The following is a 27,390-nucleotide window of genomic DNA, read 5'->3' as shown; positions in this document are numbered from 1 at the left end:
ATTTCATTAAACCTAAGTACTTGGGTTAGTTTGTCTGACATAGAGACTGAGGGGACCTGGAGATGGGTGGATGGCACACCTCTGACTACAGAGTAAGAGATTATACTCTGTATAAAACTACATTATATGGATATCATTCTTTAAGTATCTGATTTACGTGTGAAAGATATTAATGGTTGTTTTGCTTTCCAATTGTTACTAGCATTGATTCAATGCCTGATAGTCAACAGTAACAACTAGCATAGGAACTGTTAAATGTCTAGTCGTAGTGCTAAGGCTATTTCACCATTTCATCAGTGCTAGTTGGCCACTTGCTTTACATTGACTACAGTTATATGAAGGTGGTTATATTGGTTTGTCTGACTTGTTGACGTAGATAAACTTCTCTGCTGTCTCTTTAACCTTATAAAACATCTGCATTGTCTGACAGTATTTAGGATTTTGTTTTCTACCAGAGTCTGACTCTCTGGTTCTCTGTGTTGTTCCCACTTTAGGTACTGGGGAGTAACACAGCCTGATAATGGTGGTGGTACTGTAGGAGAGGAGGACTGTGCTGAGTTATTAATTGGTATAGTGATCCTGTAAAGAAATGGAATGACATTCCATGTCACACGCAATTTAATTGGATTTGTGAAAAAGTCATTGAATAACCATACTTTTAATCTACAGTACAATCAGAATGCATTAATGCTGTACACAAACAATAAACAATATGACATTTAGTAAAAATGTATATCCATTATGACTTTTACAGGCTTATGTTTCACAAGGACTACACCTCTTATTTATACATGTTTGTTTCCCACTGTGCACATTGGTTTTAAACCAATAATATCTTAGCATGCAAATCTTTGGATTCTCCCTTTAATCATACAGTTGTTCAAAAGCTTGCAAACCCTTGGAGAATTGGTAATATGTACAATTTGTAAAGAAAACATGAGTGAGCAGGTAAAACACGTCTTTTATTTCTTATGGGATTCATATTCAAATGTAGGTCATAACAGAATGGCACAATCATAAAAGAAAACATGTCAACAAAGAAAAAAATGAACTGACCCCTGTTCAAAAGTCTGCACACCCTTAGTTTTTAATACTGTGTATTGCCCCCTATATCATCAATGACTGCATGCAGTCTTTGGTAATAGTTGTCTATGAGGCCCTGAATTCTTGCAGGTGGTAAAGCTAGCATTTCATCTTGACAAAATGCCTCCAGGTCATGCAAAGTCAATCAATTAAATGTATTTATAAAGCTGTTTTTACAACAGCAGTTGTCACCAAGTGCTTTAACAGAAACACCCGGCCTTAAACCCCAAGGAGCAAACAACACAAGTCTTTGGTCGTCTTGCATGAACCGCACGTTTGAGATCTCCCCAGAATGGCTTGATGAAAATAAGGTCAGGAGACTGTAATGGCCACCTTTTCTGGTGTAACCACTGGTGGGTCAACTTGGCGTTGTGCTTAGGGTAATTTTTGTGCTGGAAAGTCCAAGAGCGTCCCATGCACAGCTTTGGTGCAGAATAATGCAAATTCTCTGCAAGTATTTTCTGATAACATACATTTTCCCCGAGATTCCCTGGGCCTTTAGAGCTCACACACCCCTAAAACATCAGTGAGCCACCACCATGCTTCACAGTGGGGATGGTATTCTGATCACTATAGGCCTTGTTGACCCTCTCCAAACATAGCCCTCATGGTTGTGACCACAAAGCTCTATTTTGGTCTCGTCGCTCCAAACTACAATGTGCCAGAAGCTGTGAGGTGTGTCAAGGTGTTGTCAAGCATATTGTAACCAGGCTTTTTTGTGGCATTGGAGTAGCAAAGGCTTCTTCCTTTCGACCTTGCAGCAAATTTTTGTTCAAGTATCATCGTATTGTGTTCCTTGAAACAACCACACCGTCTTTTTCCAGAGCAGCCTGCATTTCTCCTGAGGTAACCTGTAGGTTTTTCTTTGTATCTGTGGGTTTATCTTTGTATATTGATTGAACAGTACTGACTGGAATTTACAAGGCTTTTGATATCTTTTTATATCCTTTTCCATCTTTATAAAGTCCCATTACCTTGGTACTCAGGTCTTATGACAGTTATTTTCTGCTCCCCATGGCTCAGTATCAAGCCTGCTCACTGTGTCCACATAAGAGCTAATAAACAATTGACTATTTATACACAGATAATAATTGCAATTAAAAAAACACAGGTGTGGGAAATTAACCTTTAATTGCCAATTGCACCTCTGTGTCACCTTGTGTGTCTGTAACAAGGCCCAACGTAGAGAGCATTTAGTAATTGTTATTATTTATGGAAAACATTCTTAATAATAAATAAATATAATAACATTTCAGGAACAAGAATTTTCAGGTGAAAGTAAGTATGGAGGAAAGAGAATAATTGAGAAGAATAATTGAGAAAATAATAATAAAAAGTTATGTTGATATTTGGCAAGAATAATACAAAATTCACCCCAAGGCAAAACGTATGGATTTGTAGAATCAGCATATTCTTCTTTTTTTTCACTTCTGCACTTCATACTGAGACCCAGATACAGGAAACTTCTAACCTCGAACCGACCCCTCCCAGACAGTAACACAGCAGACAGACTTTGCTTCTTCTGCAAATATTGTTACTTGTAGTTATGAATTGGGGAACAAACATATTTTCTGCAAGGTTGAGGTAATTCATGCCACAGGTTTATTACAGATAAGATGGTTTAGTATGTTGCCTCTTCCTCTTGTCTCTTGCCTCTTGTATGGAGGAATGGGTCAAAATCCCTGCTGCAGTGTGTGCAAACCTGGTCAAGAACTACAGGAGACGTATGATCTCTGTAATTGCAAACAAAGGTTTCTGTACCAAATATTAAGTTCTGGTTTTCTGATGTATCAAATACTCATGTCATGCAATAAAATGCAAATTAATTACTTAAAAATCATACAATGTGATTTTCCATCACTCACAGTTGAAGAGTACCTATGATAAAAATTACAGACTTCTACATGCTTAGAAAGTGGGAAAACCTGCAAAATCGGCAGCGTATCAAATACTTGTTCTCCCCACTGTAGATGTATTTATTTAAAATGAATTCAAAGCAATAATTTGGAGAATTCTTCAATCGGCTCCGCATGAAGCTGGGTTCAAATTAAATTACAATGATGAATATGATTTTTCCTACCAATCTACAGAATGTACAGAATGTACATATATAGTTAAAGAAAAATAGATGTGTACATCTTCATACCCCAGTTCAACTATGTACAATTATTTGCCAGCCAATAGAGCAGAGAATAATTTTGGATGTACATTTTATTTTAGTACACTAAAATATTTTACTCGTATTTCACTAAATGTAGAAAAACAGAATTTGTGGTTTGATTTAAGCCTCCTTAGATTCTCTATTCATCTGGCAGTTCAAATGGCTTTTAATTTTTTTTAAAAACAGGTCAATTTTACCCTAATATAACTTAGGGGTTAAGGGAGCCTTAGTGTACTGGTGGTTTTGTGGTCATGTTCATTTCTTCTCATTTTCACAGCACCTCCTCTTGCAGAAAAAAACATATTTCTAATGCTGATCTGTGTTCATATGTGTCAATACCAACACCTCCAAAACCGCTGAAGGAATAGAAATGTTTTGAAGATGTAATCTGCCTGTTGGGTGGAAATTAATAGCTAAACTTTTGGTGCCCTGAAATAGGGAGACTACATTGCTGCTTGAAAGTTAATGAAACCTGCTGGGGTGGTCATTATTTTGGTATAAAAAATGGTCTACTGACTACATTTTTATTTGTAATAAAGACATTACAAATAATGACACAAACAAACACATAGGATATATTTATATTCTGTATGTTTGACAAGTGTTTTTTTTAAACAAAACTCAGATTTCAGGTGTGCAAAAACATGTGAACCCCTTCATTCAATAGGTTGTGGCTCCTCATTAGCAACAATAACTTTGAGTGAGCCTCTCCTTTAGCCACTAATCAGTCTTTGGCATCTTTCTAAGGGTATTTTTGCCCACTCCTAAACAGAACACAGCCAGCAGAGTGAGGTTTTTCTGGTTTCTGGCATGCACTGTCTTCTTCCAATCCTACCACAGCATCTCGATTGGATAAAAGTCAAGGTTTTCATTTGTTCAATCCAAAACATAAAACTTCTTTCTTGAATTCTTTGGGTCGTAGTTGTTGGAAGAATCATTTCCTGCCAAGCATAAATTCCTTGACAGATGGCATCACTTAAATATATCTCAGAATTTATGGTTCCCTTAATGACGTCCATTGTTGTGTAGAATGTGAACCTTAGGCAATTTAGACAATCAAAAGAAAATATGTTTCAAATTGCATTTCTAAGTTAATCATTGCTGAAACTCAGGGCAGTCATTACCCTGAGGGGCTTGGAGGACTTCCTCATCATTTGGCTGGTCCTTAGTCGTGCAATGCTAGCGGATTAACAAAAGAAGATGATGAGGAAGGCCATTGCGAAGCCACCGATGAACCGACTTACTGCAATCGTCTTGTGACTGAGTTGACCTCAGTAGTTATTTTAACTCCTCCCTAAATGGGTCTTGATGTCTCTAAACACTGCAGAGGGGAGGCTCAGGGCAACAGAGGAAATCCAGGCTAAGAACACCACAACAGATGCCTTGCCATTGTGGTTGTTCTGAGCCCACACTGCAAACACCACCAACACACACAGGTCCACACTGATGACGGCCAGGATGAAGATGCTGCTGAACATGTTGATCAATATCACAAATGAGTTGAACTTACACAAGAACAGCCCAAAGGTCCAGTCATTTGTAACCGTGTAAACGATGTTGAACGGTAGAGAGAGACACAATATGAGGTGGTTCGGACCGTCCCCTTCATCTTGAGACCAGCGATCCAGATGACCAGGCCATTCCCAAGTACTCCAAGCAGGAAGATAAGCACATTAACCACCAGGTAGAAGACACAGGAAACCTCAGTGAAGCATGTCATATGGGTCTTGAAAGCAACATCCTCTTCATTACCATTGACATTGTCATATGTGTAATTGTTATAATCCCCATATTCATCATAACCAAAAATTGTGTTTCATGTAATCCTTGTGAAGATAAGAAGTTTCAGTAGTTAGGCTGTGCTGTGTGGCTGGGGGGACCAGAACCCCACCATCATTAGCTTTGCATTTGGGAGCCATTACAACATTAATAACTTATTTGGTGTGCTTGCTGAAACCAAAGCACATCTGTAGATTTTGTTCATACTCACTTGAATAAATGGGCTAAAAAAAAAATGAGTTACTCAACCATGTGTATAGCACCTACATTATTACCATAATGTTTGTAAAGATTTTTATTTTATTTTATTGAATTTAAATCCTCTTCACATTGATAACCTTAATACTAATCCTTTTCTGTCTCTTTAACACATGGGTGCTAAAGTGTTAAAGTTTTCTTTAAAATATCAATAAAAATAATGAATAGGTCAAAACCAATTAGCCCCCAACTTTAACATATTTTGTATGATTACTCGGGCTTGTTAAGCTAAAAATCTTTCTTTTTAGTAGTCAGCACTGACAGGAGAACATCTGACGGTTGTGACTAACAGGAGACACTAGAGGTCACCACACATTCATTTGTGAAACAACAAGTCCACTACTTTGCTGCAAACTGTCAATCCACATTGCGTTGCGGTGCATTTGGTGTAACGCGTGCGTTCAATAATTCAAACTTGAGCGTGGTTTTACTGTTGGGATGGTACGACGGAATTTCAAGTTCCCAATGAAAGGAGTACGTTGCAAAGAGTGGCACACAGCATGACCATAGCCAACTAATAAAAAATATTGCAGTTGTATCAAACGTTGTTTCATTTACAAAGTCAAATCTACATTGTCCAAGCTAAATTTGATAATATGCTAAATAATGAATTCAAGTGGCTACAGTTGATTACCTTACCAACTCCAAAATAAATTAAGCAGACAGCTGACTGTCGTTGTTAGCTAGCATTGTATGAAACTACTGCACAATGTGAACCATTCTAATTTAACATAGCTGGATCAACGGCACCTGTTTTCCGCAATTACAGTAGGCTATCTCATTCAACTGCACAGATATAACTGTAGACATCATTCTTTGTCCTGGTATCAATAGGCCCGATGCACTTTGGCCGTGTGGAGCAGGTTCTCTAGAGACTCCTCCCTGCTTCCATCCAAACATGCAAAAGCACATGTGCTTTAAGTATGAAAAAACACGTACAGGACATCCGACAAAAATAATGTACTCTAAATGTTGACGTGTCTAGTGGACATCAGGTGTGAGACACCCTGTGGTGGAAAGTTTCTACCCATCAGATCGAATGTTATTTGTCACATGCTTCCATAACAACAAGTGCAGATAAGAAAATGAAGATAAAGTTTCTTAAAGCAAGAGATACATATGAGCAAGCACCATGACCAGGTGATGCAGACTTTGAAAACAAGGGGAGGATCACATGGAAATGTATTTGGCAATATTAAGGGTGATGCTATTTATACTGACTCTTAGAGTTGACGAGCATAAATAACAGGAATCCAACAAATGCATTAATACATAATATTTCTGATTTGAGCAGCGCAGTTCCATTTGAGAGTCTATGCGCATTTGACAAAGCAGAGTTTTTCATTTGCAATAAAATGGCATACATTTCTAACGTTGTGGCAAAAAATCTATCTATTACACAATAATATGTATAGTGAAGAGGTCTGGCTACTTTCCGAAAGGTTCTGAATGTGTGCCAGGAGACCGGCAAAAACATTGTTGTGAGTAGGTGACTTTCCCTGGTGATGCGTTTTAACCATCATTGAATGTAGTGAGAGTTTCTCCACCTTGTTTTGATTTAAGTGTTGATAATTTGTCAGAGTGGTATTTTTCATAGGGGTCTTTACGCAACAAGCCCTGTGTGAGTCAGAGCATTCAAAACACATCCACAAAAACAGCAAGATAAAATCTGTAATGTTTTCACCTGGAATATGTTATGAAAAACAATTTGGACTGTATACCAATACCAATAACGTGGCCTCATAAATTAAGCTTGGATAAACTAAAATACAAAGACCTCAAGTTAAAGGAACAGACTTGCTTTACACAGCTCTACAGGGCCTGTAAAAAAAAAAAAAGCATCATAATACTGTACAATTTTGCTTGATTAGTCCCAAACAGAGTAAAAGAAAATGTAAAGTCTTATACTTACAGTTATAAAGATAGCTGTCTTCCAAGCAGGTAATATACAGTACTGCTATTTACTGTACTATATACAGAGGTTACAGCAGAATTGCACAGGAGAATGGATGACCCCTCTTCAAACAAGACCCCTCTTCAAACATAGCGACACACCCCAGAGGACCAGCAGACTAAGACTTGGGACGGTAGGAGACAACATGAGGTGAAGAGGGAGGGAGAGAGGAGGGTGACAGTTGCATTTAAAATGAAGTTCGTTAGAATAATTTATCTCACATGGTAGAACATGATGGTCTTGCATATTTCTAATTTTCCCTTTAAAAAGGTGAGGGAAGAGCAGTAAAATTGCCCCAGGGCAAAGGGAGGTGTGTGAAATTGGCTGTGTGTTGTGTTATTTTGAGGGGACAGCAAATTTACACTGTTATACAAGCTGTACACTCACTACTTTACATTGTAGCAAAGTGTAATTTCTTCAGTGTCACATGAAAAGATATACTCAAATGTTTACAAAAATGTGAGGGGTGTACTCACTTTTGTGAGATACTGTATGAGGATCATCGTGGAGTTTCTGAGGCTGCATCTTATAGTCCTAATGATTGTTTGACAGGTCTGAAGTATAATTTTGCATTCACCTTTCCCTCTACGAATGAAACCAGCTGATTCTGATCAGATTTTACTTCAATACAGATCTCGGCAAACTGATTCTTATTAAGAGGTACGTAGTGTGGCTTGTCATACGTCACTGTGACAACTTTGTTCTTTTTCCCTGCAATATGTACAGTTCTTCACAGCGGGGCATGACTGTCACCAACGTGTTGATAATCAATTTTATCTGTGTAGATGTGTAGGGTGTTGAATCCTGACAGAATATCCGTGGGGAATGTTCCGTACCATGAGGCGTACCACCGCTCGCCTGGTTTTAAGCCTAATATCTGTTCCTGTTTTGCACTAAATTTCAAACTGAAATGGGGCTCAGCTTTTAGAAACATTCTGTTCTTTTATTCATCATTCCCCGCCCATACACCATGTGGTTTTATATAACTGTTGATCTCACTAGTTTTCCTATGCCAATGTAATAACCAGTGTTGAGTTCATATTTCCAACTTTTGTCATTATTGGAGTCATATAGTTCAAATGTGTTTTCACGCCATGTAAAAGTCTTCCACGTATGCGGGTATTGGAATTCTGTCAAAGATACTTCCCAATCACCTTTTAAATCTATATCTTTGGCAAATTTTGTGGTATAGCACAAACTCGAATTGTTTGGATAGACATGTCTCGACGAGTTACTGGGCAGCGTTATGAAGAAACCACCTTCACCCATGCTGATCGCAGTCAATGTAAATTACGTTTTATCCAGTTTCTAGGTCAAGGACTTGTTCTGATGGTATCCAGCTGTTGAATTTCTCAGGCCAACCAAGCCATTTCAAAAGATTGTTTTTCTTACCTTTCTGTACTTTCTCATCCAAAACTGCTTCCACTTTAAAAGTTTTATCCTTAGCCACAATTATTTTCAGTAATTCCTGTTCATAAATGGTCCCAACTATCACATCACCATTGTAATCTTTTATTCTATATACAGGAGGTACCCGCAGAATGCATTCTGTTATTGTCAAATATTAATCTGTGTAGCCTTTTTCATAGCCTTTTGTAAACGCTCCTCTCAACTTTGAGAGTCTCACAGTATCCCCAACCCGGAACTTTGATTACCATTTCTCATTATTGTTGTGCCATACAGGTTCTTGAGAAGTAGTCTAACATTTTCTTAACAAACGTCAGCAGGCTTCATCTTAATAGACCGATGGTAGCTATGGTTGTAACCATGAACTAAGTCTTGAATAACCTCAACATAGCGATGAGTGTTGGCAGCTGTGCGATACCTCCACATTCATGATTTTTTTTTTAATGAAATCTCTGAACGATACTCGCTTTGACATCATTTCCTGTAGCAAAATGTTTTATGTTGTATTTCAAAATGTGAATAAAAAAACTCTATTTGGACTTTTTGTGTTCTTCCTTCTTTTAATGTCTTCAAATGCTCGCTTTACCTCAATGGCGCTTTTTTGTCTCATCACACAAATCCATGCATATTTGTTTAATACATCTATGCATGTTAACATGCATTTTATGTTATTGTTTTCCACACTATAAGCACTCATGTCAACCAAATCCAGATAAATCTGTGAATTTATATCATGAACAATAACTCTATTTTTTACTTTATTTATAGCTACAGGCTTGCGTAGCATGTATATATCCTGGGCGAGTAGCCAGTCATTTGCCTCGCCATTTTTGAGGATCTCCCCGGTTTTCTCCAAGTACGCTCTTTTCAAACCTACATAAGCACCTGGGTTTGCTGGGTCTTCGTAAATACTTTTCATTAACTGTTCAGACATCGTAGGGCATTTGGGCAATAATGAGAAGTAATTGTTTTATTTGAGTTTTCGAAATTACACGTCAACCAAGAAATTCAGAAAGGTTACACAATCATTCAGATTACTGCTGATTAGAAAATCTGTAAGCAATTTAGAAATACATTCTACATCCACAGCATCATTACTCAACAATTTTACCACACAAACATCTGTTACATACGTAACCAAACATAACAGGTGTCCAATTTTAAAGTCTTTGTTGTCAGCATTTTAAAGTGTTAGCAGATTATACATGAAGTTGTTTAGGGCCATAGATTCAACACCGTTTGACAACAGTTGCGGTCAATCCTCAGATGCGTTCCTGACCGTTTCCATATGCTTCTTCAGAATATTAAAACATTATATACCGACATGATCTCGGTTATTAAAAGGTCTACAAACATCAATACCACTCTTGATAGCTTTGTGCATCAACTGCTTAATCGCTAAACCCACACAGGATTTACATGACAACTGAAGTTACATTCTTAGACAGCAGACTCTTTGCTTTCATCCTACCAAGACGCTACTACGTCACATAAGACTTCCTCATAAAATGTATCCATGTATTCATCCCTGTTCTCACTCAGTCTCTGTGTGATGTTAGGCTCCAACTTGAGCTCATGTAAAAAGTTCTCAGATGGCAATGTGAACATCGGTCAGTGGTGCATGAAACCCCAATCCGTTCAAAGCCTTGACCAACACATGTTTCAGTCGCAATATTAAAACTGTCTCCACGATGTCACCATAATGAGTCTCAAAAAAATTATCAGGCGGATCGAGACAAGAATGTCTCGTCTGGCTCGGGTGGTCCACTTCACATCCGATGCATGCCTTTTGGAGAATAGCCCCAACAACGTTTTCCAGAATCAAACCCAATGTTATTGGAACAGTCCGTGGTCGCAGTCACAATGTAACCTGCTGACATTTCCTGGAAATTGTTCCAATCTGACAAAGTCATACTTCCTCATTACCTCAACAACAATCTACCGTATTTTGGGTGCCCTGTTTTGGCCCCAAATAAATCACTTTTTGAAAGGTGTTCCATAAACCGGCATTAAAAACCATTTGATCAGTCACACCAGCCTTAAACTCTTGGCCTTTGGCTAATTCATAAAATGCAACCTCCGGTATCCCTGGGTTGAAAATGTATCCACCAATCCGACCGTCGTCCAACTTCCTATCCCGTGCCAACATATCCTGGTGTAGTTGATGGATTCGGGTTCAATACTGCATCTGTTTCTTCAGAGCTGGCATGTTGATTGCGTCTCTGCTTTCCATTTGTAATTTCTTGCCAACTCGCCAAGCTAAGGTTAAGCTGTTAGCTTTCAATGGTGTTTCAACCAAAATGCTGATTACTGCACAATCCGCCATGGTTTGTATTGTGTAGGTAAGTTTACTCAGCCGGACTGAATGACCATCACCGGGGTCTGCATTGTTTAAATACACAGACCATGCCAATCAGCTCAAACATGAAAGGTTGTAGGACATCTGTTGTAGCACTTATCGGAACATAAAATGCCAGGGGGTTATAGAATTGCTGAACACTTGCACCCTTTTGTTAAACACCAAACATCTTGCCGCTGATATTATTGCCTTGGAATTTAACATTCCGGAACCATAAGACCCCATTGTTAAACATTAAACATATCGCACCTGTTATAACACTCGTCCAGGGTGCTTATCAGTTGTTGTAAATAATCAAACATGGACACAACAGTGCAATCATGAATTACAAAGTCACCGGAAATCCAAACGTCACTCCAGAAGTCCCGCCCTAACAAACGTCACATCGAAAGTCCCACCCAGCAAACCGGATGTCCCGCCCACCTGTCAAATCAATCTGGAAGCCCTGCCCATAAATCATCAAAGTGACACATTATACCCTGCATTTACTTCTAACCTGAAATGTGTTAATCAGCTTCTGTAGTTAAAATGAAAAGAAGGTGTGATTTGAGGACTTGGCAATTTCACTGGGGTGACCAAGGTGCACCAGATGCACAGCTTTTAAGACTGATGACTCAGTTGTCAGTTTGCCTGAATCACGCATATTCCTAGGAACCATAATTTTCATCAACATTTCAGCGATCACCAAAAAGGCACACCAGTGCATGTACCGTTTTTGGCAACAGAAGAATCCAATCAAGACCTGGCTACACACATCAATCTTGGCGTCCATCCTCCTCCATTCGATCTGATCTAGAGCTGTGTTTCACCAACGCAGAGGTTAACTGCAATGCATTGTATGGCAGAGACATTGGCTGCCACCGGCTCTTCATTGATATCTTATTACCCAGGGCAAGGAAGCATACAGAAAATATCATCGCCAATCCCTCTTTCTCGAGTTGCCCTTCAGTTCCAAAATATTTTAGGGCCGACAAGCAACCACAGTAGCTCACACCATATATTGTTAACTATAGAATAGTCTACTGTCCATTCAAACTAGACAACAGGCAGCCAGACCCAAAAAAAGATTTCCTCATAATAATTATCTTCAAGTATATATCTTACTTAGTCCAAAAGGACAATAGATGACAAAATATGTTTTGAGTCTGGAGAGAAATAGTTAGCCTTGAGAAACCCAGATGTGAACAAAGTACAAGTGCTGAGCGCTAAAATTCAGGCTACTTCCAGAGGCATCATTTTTTTTTTTAAATAACAGCTCATTACAAAGAAATTGGCCTAGCAATGTCTTTCAACAATCAACCTGCCCTCAGTCCATAAACCCATAGAATGGAAAAACGGATAAACCTAATAACGGCGAGTTGACAGAAAAGAGGGTGTGGGAAAGAGGGATGACAAAAGAGATTATGAATGTGTGAATGGTGGTTAGTCATAGTTCTATACATTTAACACATTTTATGTTTTGTTAGGGAGGTATCTGCCTTCATGGGTGAATAATCTATAAACACAGAAATACACTTAGGACAGCACAATGACTAATTACAGAGAGAGAGAAAGGAAAGTCAACAATATTTCTGTTGTGTTTATTTCAGCCTGCGCTAAGGGTCCTATAAATGCCTCCACAATGCTCGGTTATATCCCTGAATACATCCTGGTAAACCCCTCCCAGCTCTCAGGAATCCTGTCTACCACAACAGCTATATGAAATGCACACAGGCAAGAATGTGATAAACATTGCCTCTATAAAAGGGGACCATATAAATAACAAGGCTATACTTTTGTCATATAAAAAATTAAGATCAATTTTAATGTTCAGTGTGAAAGTGAAAGAGAGTAAGAGGGTGAAATACGACACTACAGATTCATAGGTTGAAGAATGCTGAACAGAGTAAAGACAGTCACAGGCTGAGCAGGGCTATGTTATTTAATAAAGATGCACTGTAGATGATTGGCAAACTACGGTAACACATGAGTATGGTTATGATGAGTATGATGCTGTCATAAACATGTAATAACATGAAACAACAACTGACATAACATGTTATAATATTGTCGTTACACCGTCATGACATTCATATCTAGACATTTTCCGATATATCATATATAAACATGTACAAAGTAATATAACCCACAAAACCTACTACCAATGGTAAACCATTCAATCATACAAACATCCATCACACAAAGTGTTAATGTAATTAAAGTGTTTTTTATTGTGTCTTAGTTTACTTCTCATTATTATATTTCTTATAGGAGTAATTGTGGAACCAGCCTTGCATCATTCAGAACATTCAGGATATAATTCCACTGGAACAACTCAGTACTGACTCATGATACAGACAGACACACTGGAGCCAGTTAACCATGGTCTTTCTTGTATAAGATGTACACAAATAGGTACATAAGTACCAGATACAAGAACAGAGTTGAGAATCTGGACACATCATACAGTACAACACATCGTACAGTGAAACATACAGTACAACACATCATACAGTAAAAAACATATCATACAGTACAACACATTGTACAGTATAACACAACGTACAGTACAAGACATCATACAGTACCAGAATATAGAATGTAGTCAGAATAATGTAATCAGAATAATGGGACAGATTGATATTCCTGAAATTTAACTGAAATTGTGTTATACTGTGATGATTGTGTTCCCTTAATTTTTTTTAAGCAGTGTATTTTGCATGAAATCCATATGGAAGTAAATGATTTAGGGGTTATACATTAAAGTATTGTTACACTGTAGCACTCAGCTCTGAAAACAAATGACTGTTGGGTTGACCTGGAACACAACCATACTCTCTTGTATATTGAGCAGTGAAATGCTTGGTGATCATGGACACAGTTAACTATCCATCGTAATACAACTCTGCTGTTTTCCCCTCATACAGATACTCACAGCCACACAGTTTCCTATTCTAATCTCACTATGGTCAAACTTGGGCCACAATTTATGATACTTCGCTGTAAAACAATGGAAGCTGTATTTCTGTTTGCAAATCTGCAGGAATACCAATACTAGCTCATTAAATAAAGATTTAGCATAAAGGTTGCATGCAAAATGACTGCAAAAAATATATGATGCTAATATTGCACTGTTGATGGCTGGTGTTTTAGCCTTTGGAAGCTGTGAATTGGACCGTTCTCTCCACTTTGGCAGTACATAGCTCTGACCTCAAAGACTCAAGTAAGATTTTAACTCAGATACTAACCAGAAACAACCTGTTTTGGAGCCTCTAATGCCTTATCTGAACACATTCAATTAACAAAAGTAAATAACTGTAATTAATAGGCTGGAATCACGTCACTCTTATTTTGTCCTCTAAACCCATGTTTTTTATGTTGTTTTTTAGCTGGAAAGAGATAGATAATAATGTGACTGGTGTGCACCTTTTAAGGGGAGAGATGTGGGCTGCATTTCTTCAATTCCAGAATTTAGTTATTCTAAGTCTGTGGTTCTTCCCAACTGAACAAACACATTCAATGGGAGTGACTTACCATTGAAAGACGTGTATAAAACTTGGTGATTGTATCAAAACAACGAAAGGCAAGAGAATGAGGACACATTTGCACTCTACAGTATATGCTCTGCACTGCTGAGTATATGGAGGGAGGTTGAGTTTTCCCTTAGTTCCCAGAAATCAAGTAAGCTTGTATAACAAAGTAAAATTATGATTTACTAGAAAGTTAAGTATCTCCCTAACGGCAATTATGTCAAAAGAGTGTCATATTACTATTATTTGGCTCACTTGCAAGCAAGCATACACACAAACACTCACATATACTCTCCCACACATACAATCAGACACAGTATCTCAAAACATTTTGCTAATACAGATTGCTAATCGAACTTGAAATACAGGTTTTCTCCATGTCAACTGCACACATAAAAACAATAAACTAAAACATATGACAAATACATATAAAGTTATGCTCCTCCTGCTGATAGGAGATCCTAAGTTGTGTCCTAATGGCACCTTCATCCGTTTGTAGTTCACTATAGGCCCTTGTCAAAACGAGCGCACTATATAGCAAATAGGATGCAGTTTGGGCCAGGGATTTCATGTGTATTTCATGAGTACAAGCATCCTACAGGCATACTAACAGTATGGCTTCTCCCACGGCCCTCCCACGGCTCTGTGACACACACTCTCTCACACACACTCAGACAAACCGACGCACACACACTCTCACACTCACACAAACAAACCGACACTTACGCTCTTACATAAACACATACATTTGAGTAAACACTAGGCCTTCCCCTCCCTGGGGACCTGGAAGAATTTGGGGAGAATTCTTGTCACATTCACCTGAATGTAGAGTGAGGTCCCCTCCCCTCCTCACCCCACCCAGGTGGAACCAGATAAAGGAGCAGCAGAAGGCCACACACACACACACACCAAGATACGGATAAAGTATTTCACAGAGAATACAGTAGACACATACTTGAGATCTTATTCAAACAGCACTCCCAGCTTGGACATCAAGACCTTGTCGATTGACCAGTCAAAGGAAAAGTGAGTGGTTTTTCAATGAATTATACATGATCATGGTGTTTTTCTATGTCTCTTTCTTTTTGTATCAATTTGTCTAGGTTTATAGAAAGTATTTTCAGGGGAAGATAAATTGACATTACTTGAAGTATATTCTTTAGAGAGCTTCAATTTACGATACAGTAGAGGTTCTCAGGTTGTGCAACCTCAATTTTGGGATGGAAATGTTTAATCACGGGGGCACTACTTAACTTGAAGGGTTAAAATATACACACATATATATATATATGTATATACATATACGCATTCTTTACAGTTTACAATTACAAAAAATATATCTATATTGACTTATGCTAGAGAACAAGCTGTAAAATACAAGAGGAAGAAGCTACTCAGGGAATGTTTTGATGATATTCAGTAGTTGTGCAAAGATTGGCTTGTGGAACCAATAGACAATAAAAAAGAGAGAAATAAAGAGTCCGAAAAAAACACAAATTAATTCAAAAGTTTTGAGAGTTTCTCCTCAACCCAGTGTGTTGGTTGAGCCATCAACATCCTCGTCTCTGTATGGTTCTTGCCCCGTAGACCTCTAACTGCAGTGTGCATTGCAATGCATACCTCCCTCCTCATGATGGCGCTGTCCATGTTTCTGCAAACGGGAACCCAGGCCTTCAAACCTCTTATTCCCAGCAGAGACTCAATCACCCACCGTGACATTACACAGCAGGCCATCCTACGCAAAACCGCTGCCGTCTGCCGCGACTTGGCCGCCGCCCAGGGGTGGGACTTTAGCCTGCCGGTGAGTTGACTATTGAGTAAAGCTATGACAGGCAGCTGAGTCCACCAACATAACTGGAAATTAATCAAAATTGTTCTTATGCTGATCAATATACAAGGAATATACACATAGATATACACTGAACAGATCACATTTTCATCAGACCTAATGTATGTTTAAAGATTTGTCCATTTTACTCAGCAGTTTTCCCCAACGAACCAATGGAATTATTGTCATTAAAATTCCCTTCCGGTCTACTTCCCTCTAATTCTCTGTCCTGCCACAGATTGATGACAGCATTTCCGCCTCTAAAGTCCAACAGGCGTGTTCTCCAGGCTCTTCCTCCATCTTCTCCACTATACCCTTCCAGACCTCCATCCTCTCCATCTACCTCAGCAATGCCCTGGTGGATGTGATGTATCTGCTGAGTGATGTGAGGAGGATTATGATGATGAATATCAAGATGATGATGATAATGTAGAGAACGAGTATATTGATTAAAGTGATGATGATAATGTAGAGAACGAGTATATTGATTAAAGTGATGATGATGATGATGATGACGATGATAATGTAGAGAACGAGTATATTGATTAAAGTGATGATGATGATGATAATGTAGAGAACATGTATATTGATTAAAGTGATGATGATGATGATGATGATCTGATCCAGGCGCGCCACTTCGATGGAGAGACCTTCCAGCAGGGGCGGGAGCTGATCACCCGGGGGATGTCGGCGGTGAAGGCCAGTGTCAAACGGGAGAACTTCCTGTCAGCCAAGTGGATGCTCGGATCCATCTCTCACACACTTCAGGTGACACGCTCAAGCGCAAACACACACAAACATACCCTTGTTGGGACAAGACAACTAGAAATCCGTGTTCCCTAACCCATCCTCTAGACCTAAACATTCCTCAAATCCTAACATTTACCCTAACCTCAATTACCTACCCTGACCTCAATAACCTGTGCCTAAACTTAATCTAGCCCTAAAGCTTAACCAAAACCCTAAACTTAACCAAATAATGTCTAGGACAAATTCTAACATTACAGGTGCTGGTCCTAAAATTTGAATATCATCAAAAAAAAAATTATTTCAATAATTCCATTTCAAAAGTGAAACTTTTTACACACAGACTGATATATTTCAAATGTTTATATCTTTTAATTGTGATGATTATAACTGACAACTAATGAAAATCCCAAATTGAGTATCTCTGAAAATGTGAATATTACTTAAGACCAATACAAAAAAATGATTTTTAGAAATGTTGGCCAACTGAAAATTTTGAACTTGAAAAGTATGAGCATGTACAGCACTCAATACTTGGGGCTCCTTTTGCCTGAATTACTGCAGCAATGCGGCGTGGCATGGAGTCGATCAGTCTGTGGCATTGCTCAGGTGTTATGAGAGCCCAGGTTGCTCTGATAGTGTCCTTCAGCTCTTCTGCATTGTTGGGTCTGGCGTATCGCATGTTCCTCTTCACAATCCCCCATTGATTTTCTATAGGGTTAAGGTCAGGCGAGTTTTCTGGCCAAATAAGAACAGGGATTCCATGGTCCTTAAACCAGGTACTGGTAGCTTTGGCACTGTGTGCAGGTGCCAAGTCCTGTTGGAAAATGAAATCTGCATCTCCATAAAGTTGGTCAGCAGCAGGAAGCATGAAGTGCTCTAAAACTTCCTGGTAGATGGCTGCGTTGACCTTGGACCTCAGAAAACAAAGTGGACCAACACCAGCAGATGACATGGCACCCCAAACCATCACTGACTGTGGAAACTTTACACTGGATTTCAAGCAACGTGGATTCTGTGCCTCTTCTCTCTACCTCCAGACTCTGGGACCTTGATTTCCAAAGGACATGCAAAATGTACTTTCATCAGAGAACATAACTCAGCAGCAGTCCAGTCCTTTTTGTCTTTAGCCCAGGCGAGACGCTTCTGACACTGTGTCTTGTTCAAGAGTGGCTTGACACAAGGAATGCAACAGCTGAAACCCATGTCTTGCATACATCTGTGCCTGGTGGTTCTTGAAGCACTGACTCCAGCTGCAGTCCACTCTTTGTGAATCTCCCCCACATTTTTTCCTTCCCTTCGCCTCTCTATTAATGTGCTTGGACACAGAGCTCTGTGAACAGCCAGCCTCTTTAACTATGACCTTTTGTGTCTTGCCCTCCTTGTGCAAGGTGTCAATGGTCGTCTTTTGGACAGCTGTCAAGTCAGCAGTCTTCCCCATGATTTTGTTGCCTACAGAACTAGACTGAGAGACCATTTAAAGGCCTTTGCAGGTGTTTTGGGTTAATTAGCTGATTAGAATTTGGCACCAGGTGTCTTCAATATTGAACTTTTTCACAATATTCAAATTTTCCGAGATACTGAATTTGGGGTTTACATTAGTTGTCAGTTATAATCATCAAAATTAAAAGAAATAAACACTTGAAATATATCAGTCTGTGTGGAATGAATGTATACATTATACAAGTTTTACTTTTTGAATGGAATTACTGAAATAAATCAACTTTTTGTTGATATTCTACCTATATGACCAACACCTGTATATACCCTATCCTTACCTCTGTGCTGAAAAGTTAATTATTTAGAGTGGTAAAAGGCCAAAAACATAGGGTGGACCGGTTTGTCAAGTTCTGTTTTTGTGGACCTCTGCTCCTCAAAAGTAGACCGGATCACACACAGACACACACATGCATGCACACACACACACACACACACACACACACACACTAACACACACACTTGAAATACGAGAGGGAAATTACGGTGACTCATCACTAGGGTTGAGTTGATTGCAACTCTCTCCTCAGGATTTCTACAGCCACAGTAACTGGGTTGAGATGGGAAACAGAAATCCTTACAACACCCTAATCAGACCAGACCTGAAACTAGAAAACCTTGCAGGTATTGTATGTCAAATGATCCTTAGTTTATAAGCGGAGCCGGCCGAGATGTGTGCGAATGTCTCTGACTGACTGAGTGACTGTCTGACTTCCCCTTGTTAAATAGTGTAGTGTTTAGAGATGCGGACATGCAACCAATAGGTCCCATGTTTGAATCTTGTCACAGTCAGAGCAAGTTATGCATGATTTGTTCAGGATAGATGAAAATCTTTGCTTGCTACTACTTTCAGTAGCTACCTTATAGTCAGCCTAAAATAAAACTGTTTCTGGTTATATTGCGAATATTTCTGGTGGATTTACGAAGTATGCATCTGTGTATGCTTTAGGGATAATATAGGCTAGATCAAAACCCCTTGGGCAGTAAAAGAGTAGGGGTTTCCACAATTCACTCATCTTATGACTTGACGAAGAAGTCAGTTATCATTACCTATATTGATAGGTATTGTATCGATGTCATTCATGAATGAGAAAGAAAAATAAAAGTTTTTGTGCCATGAAATAGCTTTGGCTGTGCAAAGTTCATATTCAGTCTCGCTAGAAATTGCTCAATTCTTATGACTAAAGCCATACATTTCATAGATGCTATTTGTGGTGGAGGTAAACTTAATAAGAAATGTTAGTCAGTTTAACACAATGTGTGGTGTCTAGACTTTTACTCAGATGTGATCATTTTTGCCCGCTGTGGGTGAAGTAGGTGGACTCCCTTAACTTTAAATGTCCATAAAAATAAATATTTTTCCTTACGGTTTGGGTTTGTGCCAGTGGCAACACCACACCCTGCTTTTATCTCTGGGGAGATCTGCATTGAGATATGACTTCTCATTGACTCACTCAACAGTTGGTCACACTCGGATGCCACCACTGTGCATTTTAGTATCTATTTACAACTAAATTTCCCAAAACAAAATCGCTGCTAACAGATAAGGGGAACTGATAAAGTCAAACACTTTGACAACCAAAAAAACAAGTGGGGTTTTTAGATTGGTCTTTAGAAGGGGATCTAGGATGCCCACTAAAATGAATCAAAAAGAATGATAAACCTACACCAGTTTAGCAGAGTAACCAGAATCTTGAGTCAAAGAGACAGGCAGAGAACAGACCGTTCAGGCTTCTAGCCTCTCGCCCTCAATTCTTTCTATACTGGAAGTGCTTAAGGCCTGAATATCAAGATAAAACAGTCCTCAAATTGCTAACGTTCGGCTTTGAAATGCAAAGAAGCACACAACCTCCAGTTTGTAACATTCGTCCCTCTCCAGACAGCAGTACTCCAACGTGTAAGGACTGTACAGGAGAGGACTGCACTGAAAACATCCTACCAACGGTCCTACAACAAGGCCTGCTGACCTCTGGATACTTCAGCCTGCTCTCCTCTGAAAAACCTGCAGGTAAAAGCATGGAAACAAACACACACACACACCAAACAGAGTCCCTTTAACCAGTCAATAGCAACACCCCATCGGTAACACCCTTAACCCATTCTTGACCCAGTCCTCTTCTTCCTTCAGGAAAGTGTAGCCACGGGGGTTTCTTCGACCAGACCAGCAGGCGAACCCCAGTAGGGGGCATAAACAAGGACGATGCAGGTTCCAGTCACGGCCACCTCCACCGCGCCGCAGCCAGCGTGGCGGTCAACGCCACCATGGACCTGCTGGAGGACATCAGAAGAGCCGCCGGGGACCTGGGCTTTCTACGGTGAGGGGGAAGCGGGGGTCAAGGTGGGGGTTAAGGAAGCGCGGCGAGGTGTTGGCGACGGTCGGTGATGAAGGGTTAGGGGAGGAGAAATAAAACTGGAGGGTGGCCAAGAATCACAAATGTCTGTCGCTGTCCCGCGGTGCGCGCCTCTTCAACGCTCCCCCCCATCGTTCCCCGCAGGTTCATGGGCATCACCAGGTCCTCCGTGTTGTGTTTCGTCATTGACACCACGGGCAGCATGATGGACGACATCGCCGAAGCGAAGAGGGTGTCCTTCAGCATCATCGACAGCAAGAGAGGAACCCAACAGGAGCCCTCCTATTACATCTTGGTACCGTTCAACGACCCAGGTGAGGGTGAGCCTGAGATGTCGTGCCAGCACCTTTTCTCCTACTCACACAGCCTTGTAATGGATCTGTTTGTGCTCTCTTGCTAATCCCAAAACTGTTTTCATTCCTCACATCCAGTGTCTATCTTGAAATCAGGGAGCACGCTAAATGTTTAGTTGGGTTGAATGCTGTTGTTTTTCCCATTCAAATACTATACAGTTAGTCATTTCCACTGTGTATTTTCCTGTAGGCTTTGGACCCCTGATTATCACCAGAAATGCAGACATTTTCAAACAGAGCATCAGTGCCCTCACAGCTTCAGGCGGGGGAGACATGCCAGAGATGTGCATGTCGGGACTGCAGGTGTGTGTATGAGCGTGTATACATACCGTCAGTGTATGTGAGTGCATATAGACTGAATGTGTATGTGTGTGTATATTGACTGAATGTGTATGTGAGTGTATATAGACTGAATGTGTATGTGTGTGTATATTGACTGAATGTGTATGTGAGTGTATATAGACTGAATGTGTATGTGTGTGTATATTGACTGTACGTGTACAAGTTACTCTTTACTTCTAAATAACAAAAATCATTGCGAGGATAAACTTGCTGTGAAAAGGGAAACTTGTGTGGATATTTGGAATGTCCTGATGATGAAAAATCCTATTTTCAGCTCTGTGGTAAGCTTTGAGATGGAAGTAATAATTGGGTAAACTTAGCTGTGTTTATGTGTGGGTGCCAGAACCAGGCTGCATTTGAAACTCCCCTTGAAATGTTTCTGCAGATCTGAAAGAGGTGGTTAGTTGGCTGGTGGACTGAAATGCTGGCTCTGTCATCGCCACGGCTCCTTGTCCATCCCAGTGTTGGCTCATTGTGCAGTTGATGTTGTAATTCACAGTTGGCCCTCACGGCGGCGCCACCCTCCTCTGAGATCTTTGTGTTCACTGACGCCCCCGCTAAAGATATTGCTCTGAAAAGCACAGTCACCGCCCTCATAGAGAGCACCAAGTCAGTGGTTAGTGGCTCTTTGAACTCTACGTATATGTGTTTCCTTCTCTATATTTAAGCGGTATAAATAAAGCGTAATTTTATTCTTAATTCTTTCCTTCTGTCCTTTTCGTGACTTTTCTTTTCCTCTCATCCTCCCCTCTCCCATGCCCAGGTGACGTTCCTGTTGACGGACAACCTCACCTCCAGGCGCCGGCGGCGGCGATCCGGCCGGATGGCTTCGTCAGAATCCCAGTTGTACCGAGACCTGGCACAGTCCTCCGGGGGCCTGGCCATTGAGGTCACCAAGGGGGAACTGCCCCGGGCCACTAGCATTGTTGAGGACGCCATCGCTGCAGCACAGGTACTGTCTTTCATATAGTGACATAGTCAGTCAGACTGTCAGATAGACAGTCAGTCACATAGACAGTCAGTCATATTGTCTGACAGTCAGACAGTCTTATAGTCAGTCAGACAGCAGTGCCGGCCCTAGCCTTTTGGGGGCCCTAAGCGGCCGAGGACACTAAAAGACTTATGTCGCTTATGCCTGGAGCCGGCCCTGTCAGTTAGTCCCACGCCTGCTCCAAGCACTGCTGCTATAAAAGATAGCACTGCCTACATTTCTTTTGTTGAGTTAGTATGTAACACAGTCTGTATCCCTCCCTCCAGGTGACTGTTCTACAGGTGTTGAAGAGCCCAGGACAGCACAACTTCTCCTTCGCCATAGATGAGTCGCTGAGAAACCTGACTGCTTACATCACCGGAGCATCCCTATCCTACACTCTGACTAGCCCCTCAGGTGTGCCTGTGTGTGCCTGTATCCCTGAGCGTGCATATGGGTTACTGTTAGTTCGCCCATAGTTCACCAGTGCAGAGTGTGTGACTAAATCTTTGGGTGTGTTAGGGGTTATCACATGCAGCAATGTGTTGAGTTCTTCCTCTGTGGTTGCTGTTTCAAGGCTGAATGTTTTTCAAAAGCTACGGAGATGTCAACTGAACTTGTTCTTGAGACTGCTACAGTAGGGCCTTATAGGGCGGACATAAATACAAAGGTCTGTTCATTTTTCTGGCGTGTTTTGTTTGTTTCCAGCAGATCATTTCAAATGGGGAAGTGTCTGAGGTGCTCTTGTTAAATCATCAAGATTTGGAGAATACATTTTCATAGATGTCTCCAATGGAACTTTTTGTCCTCCTCCCAACAGGCATGTCCCAGCGTGACGTTGAGTCCAGAGGGGCTCTGGGGACCATTCAGACTGTAGGGAACCTCCAACGAATCTCTCTGACATCGGACAACCAAACAGGATTATGGGAAATCAGCATTAAGTCCACAGCGCCCTACTCACTAAAGGTCATAGGTCAGTACTGTAACCCTGACCCCTAATTCCTGCAATTCCATGCACTGGCATTGTAACTTCTATTCATCCCAGTGCCATGCGCTAGACACAGTGCTAGTTTTAAAAAATTGTTGGGAAATAAGTTCCAGTACTTCATTTGGTTGTCAGGACTAACTGTATATTTAGGTGCAGAAACTCCACACTACTTTTGAGTGAATATTCAATAAGAAATAGTACTCAGCCCTGCATTAACTCCTGCCCTGGTCAATAATTTAGAGGCCTCTCCAGACAAAGATGTAGCTCGTTATCCAAACCTTCCCTCCTCATGATAAGGTATAGATCTATTTTTGTATAAGAAGCTTGTTCTGCGTTGGTTTAGATGGTGTTTGGTTTTCAGGTCAGAGCTCCATTAATTTTGTCTACAATTTCGTGGAGGCGTTCGAGAGGGCTCAAGGAGAATTTGGTCTTAAAGAGGGCCGTCCTCTCACAGGTGAGAGCACATATCGACACAACGTGTAAAATGTTTTAATGGGGGCTGTTAATTTAATCTACTGAACAGTTGACATTTTGGTTTTCAGTTTCTTCTCTGTCATCATTAACGCATCATAATAATATCAAAGTTCATTGCGATAATGGCATCTTGACTAGGCCTATAGCCTATCATAGAATTTTAGAAAACAATGAAAGATAGTGAAGATAGTGCTCGACCTGAAGAATGTACATTCGTAACAGTGAAATTGATATTATGTATCGGCTTTCTTGCCAGTCACCTGTGAAGAAGCAAGAACAGTTACAATGTAGCCCATACTGACTTGCGCGCAGATGGCGCAGATCACTTTCACAGACATTCAAATCAAAATACACAGTCGTGCAGACACGATGCAGCAGAGGTCATTTCAATACCAGGTGGAATTGCAGGTTAATGTGACTCCATGTGTTCTGAATGGCGTCCTGATGCAGCTGGTTATGAAGTGATAATGCAGTGTTTCCATCCAGTCATAGTTCTCCTTTCTGTTCCCCTCTCTGTTATTATTGCTCTCCCTCAAATCGAACATGTAACCCTTAACCCCCCCCCCCACCCCCCACCCCCCACCCCCCTGCAGGTAGTAATGTCACCCTACTGGTGTCGGTCACAGGGAGTGACTCAGTCAAGTTGAAGGAGGTGGCCCTGATCGAGGCCTCGGGGTCAGAGTTTAACGGAACCCTGCAGTCACTGGGCTCTAATGGGGGAGACTTCCTGGTTTCTCTTGTCAGACTCCCACAGGGGGAGTTTGTTGTGCGTCTGAGGGGGGAGACAAACAGTGACACCGGCAGGGTATCGCCCAACCTCTTCCAGAGACAGGCCTCCACTCAGATAAAGACATCCAGCATCTCTGTATCGGTCAGTGGATCAGTGCACTTATTCACTCATTAATCATGCGTTTTTCCTCATGCCTCAATCTTATCAAACTACCCCCCCCCCCTCCCCCAGGCCCACGCTGACAGCATTCTGGAACCCGGTTCCAACATCTCCATCTCCTTCACCGTGGCATCGGCGAATGGACCCGGGGAAACCTTCACCGTACGAGTCTCTAACAACTGCGGCTTCCCTTCCTCCTTTCCCACAAGCCTCACCTCTGTGGATGGGGGCAGTGCGGTCAATGGTACCGTCACCCTCACGGCGCCTGTCAGCACCCCGTCGGGAACAGACGTCACCTTGACCATCACGGTCGAGTCCGCTGGAGCCGCCGACTTAAACTATGCCGTCCTCCGTCTCTCTGTCGTCAGCGAGGTAAAGACTCTGTTCTGAATGACTTGGTGGCTGTGAGCTACAGGTTTCCACCAGCTACATCAGCTGTCTGACTAAATATTCCTTCTCTCACCTGTCGATCAGGTCACAGATTTCACCCCTCCCCGATGTGGGCCGGTTAGAGTCTCGTCCAACTGCTCATCTGACTGCAGCGCCACCTACTGGCAGCTCAATGCCGACCTGACCGACGGTGTGAACAGCACTGGCATCGACCACGTCACCTTGCTCAAGGGCAACGGCACCCTGAACACTTCTTCGGTGGTGGGCATCGATGGTGAGAATGTGACCCGGGTGTCCTACAGAGCCTCCTGCTGTTTGAAGAAGGTGGAGATTGTGGTGGTGGACCGGGCCGGCAATGTGGGTGTGTGTGTGGGCTCAGTGAAGGACCTGTTGGGTGTGAACTCCACAGCACAGACCTCTGTCTCCAAACCTACAGCTGAATTCAACACTACGTCCACCGGAGGGCGCCCTTTGACTCAGTCCCTGTTTCTGAATGTCTGTGTGATGCTTTTTCTTGTCCTGTGGTTTGGAGCAGAGATCTAGAGTTCCATATTGACCACAGATACTGGGATATTATGTGTGTGTGTGATGCTGTAAAGGGAGATGGGTGAAAATCTGTACAAATGGGAAACAAACTTGAATACATAAGTTCCATGGGGGCTAGAAATAACAGGTTCCTCTTCATTATGGTTGTCAGAAACATGGAACTGTCACTTAACCTTTTTTATCTACCTGTGTTGCATAGTTCTAAATAGACAGGAGAAGATGATTGTGCAGATTGTGAGCAACTAAAACCAGCTGGATTTGGGACAAACAGAACCACAATAATACATTTATACCAATAGAAATGTCAATGATTCAAGGCAATGATTTGTCCGTTCAATTCGTTTGTTCATTTTGCAATGCATTTAATACTATTCAATAGGCAAAATTCAGATTGATATTGTACATTTAAAACAACCCCAGCTCTGTATATAACTATCAGAGAGAGAGAGAGAGGGAGAGAGAGAGAGAGAGAGAGAGAGAGGGAGAGAGAGAGAGAGAGGGAGAGAGAGAGAGAGAGAGAGAAAAGAAAATTAAGTTGGTTGGCACATCCAGTGTCCTTGTGAAACGTCCATTTGGATTTACATGTTTGCTAAATGTCATGTTGTTTATTGTAAACATATTTTTCACTGGTGAAATCCAAAACCTAGAAACTTAGAAAAAGTGTGTTGAATTTGAAATTATAAGTCATGTTACCCTGGCTTCAGAAAGGCAATAAAAGAACGCGTGTGCCAGAGCTAGACACTGTAAAAATCTCAAATGTAATGATATGCAAATGAAAGAGAGTACCGGGCACCTTTTTTCCCCCACTTCAAGCACTGGTACCAAGGTATTGTCTTTATTGAGGTAACAAGGTATTGTTAATCAATGATTTTTTCACAAATCCAATTAAGTTGCATAGTACATGAAATGTCATTCCATTTCTTTACAAGATCAGTAAAACAAAGATTAATCTCAGCACAGTCCTCCTCTCCCGCTTTACTACCACCATTATTAGGCAATTTTTCTCCCCAGTACTTAAAGTGGGAACAACACAGAGAACCACAGAGTCAGACACTGGTAGAAGATGTTTTATAAGGTTAAAGAGACAGTGGAGACGTTGCCCTATCTCAACAAAGTCAGACAAACCAGTGAAAATCATTTTTATATAACTGCGTTCATTGAGAAGGAAGTTGCCAACTAGCATTGATGAAATTATGAAATAGGCTTAAAACAATGACTAGACAATTAACAGTTTTTATGCTAGCTGTTACTGTTGACGGTCAGTCATTGAATCAATGGTAGTTATAATTGGCTTGCAAAACAACCTCTAATTTCATTCACACATAAAACAGATACTTAATTAAAGAATGATATACATAAAATGTTGTTTAATACAGAGTATAATCTCTTACGCTGTAGTCAGAGGTGTGCCGTCCACCCACCTCGAGGTCCCCTCAGTCTCACGGTCAGTCAGACCGATCCAAGAACGAATGTTTAATGAAATAAGGAATTTCTATCAGAGAAAG

At 40.9% G+C, this 27,390-nt stretch overlaps 1 protein-coding gene and 1 pseudogene across 1 annotated transcript; one reads left to right on the top strand and one right to left on the bottom strand.

Moving 5' to 3' along the window:
• Window positions 1-4,431: 4,431 nt before the first annotated feature.
• Window positions 4,432-5,051, bottom strand: LOC117594082 (annotated as a pseudogene).
• Window positions 5,052-15,227: 10,176 nt separating this feature from the next.
• On the top strand, window positions 15,228-26,359 carry vwa10.2 (von Willebrand factor A domain containing 10, tandem duplicate 2). The gene is made up of 17 exons (XM_029118433.2): window positions 15,228-15,536; window positions 16,098-16,311; window positions 16,577-16,723; window positions 16,966-17,106; window positions 19,113-19,206; window positions 20,462-20,590; window positions 20,711-20,897; window positions 21,078-21,247; window positions 21,477-21,589; window positions 22,128-22,244; window positions 22,392-22,580; window positions 22,886-23,015; window positions 23,419-23,571; window positions 23,948-24,040; window positions 24,654-24,931; window positions 25,022-25,321; window positions 25,424-26,359. The coding sequence occupies exons 2-17, from the start codon at window positions 16,123-16,125 to the stop codon at window positions 25,880-25,882; spliced, it is 2,889 nt and encodes a 962-aa protein (XP_028974266.2). The 5' UTR covers window positions 15,228-15,536; window positions 16,098-16,122; the 3' UTR covers window positions 25,883-26,359.
• Window positions 26,360-27,390: the final 1,031 nt, after the last annotated feature.

This window comes from Esox lucius, chromosome 25 (genome assembly GCF_011004845.1).
Source record: "Esox lucius isolate fEsoLuc1 chromosome 25, fEsoLuc1.pri, whole genome shotgun sequence".
Taxonomy (NCBI): domain Eukaryota; kingdom Metazoa; phylum Chordata; class Actinopteri; order Esociformes; family Esocidae; genus Esox; species Esox lucius.
Note: the sequence above shows the minus strand (reverse complement) of the source record. Positions and strands in the feature narration are given on the sequence as shown.

Coding starts and splice junctions, on each gene's coding strand:
- vwa10.2 (XM_029118433.2), top strand. CDS start 16,123: ATGCATACCTCCCTCCTCATGATGGCGCTGTCCATGTTTCTGCAAACG. Junction 20,591..20,710: donor CTCCTCTGAAAAACCTGCAG/GTAAAAGCATGG, acceptor TTCTTCCTTCAG/GAAAGTGTAGCCACGGGGGT. Junction 20,898..21,077: donor GGGGACCTGGGCTTTCTACG/GTGAGGGGGAAG, acceptor CGTTCCCCGCAG/GTTCATGGGCATCACCAGGT.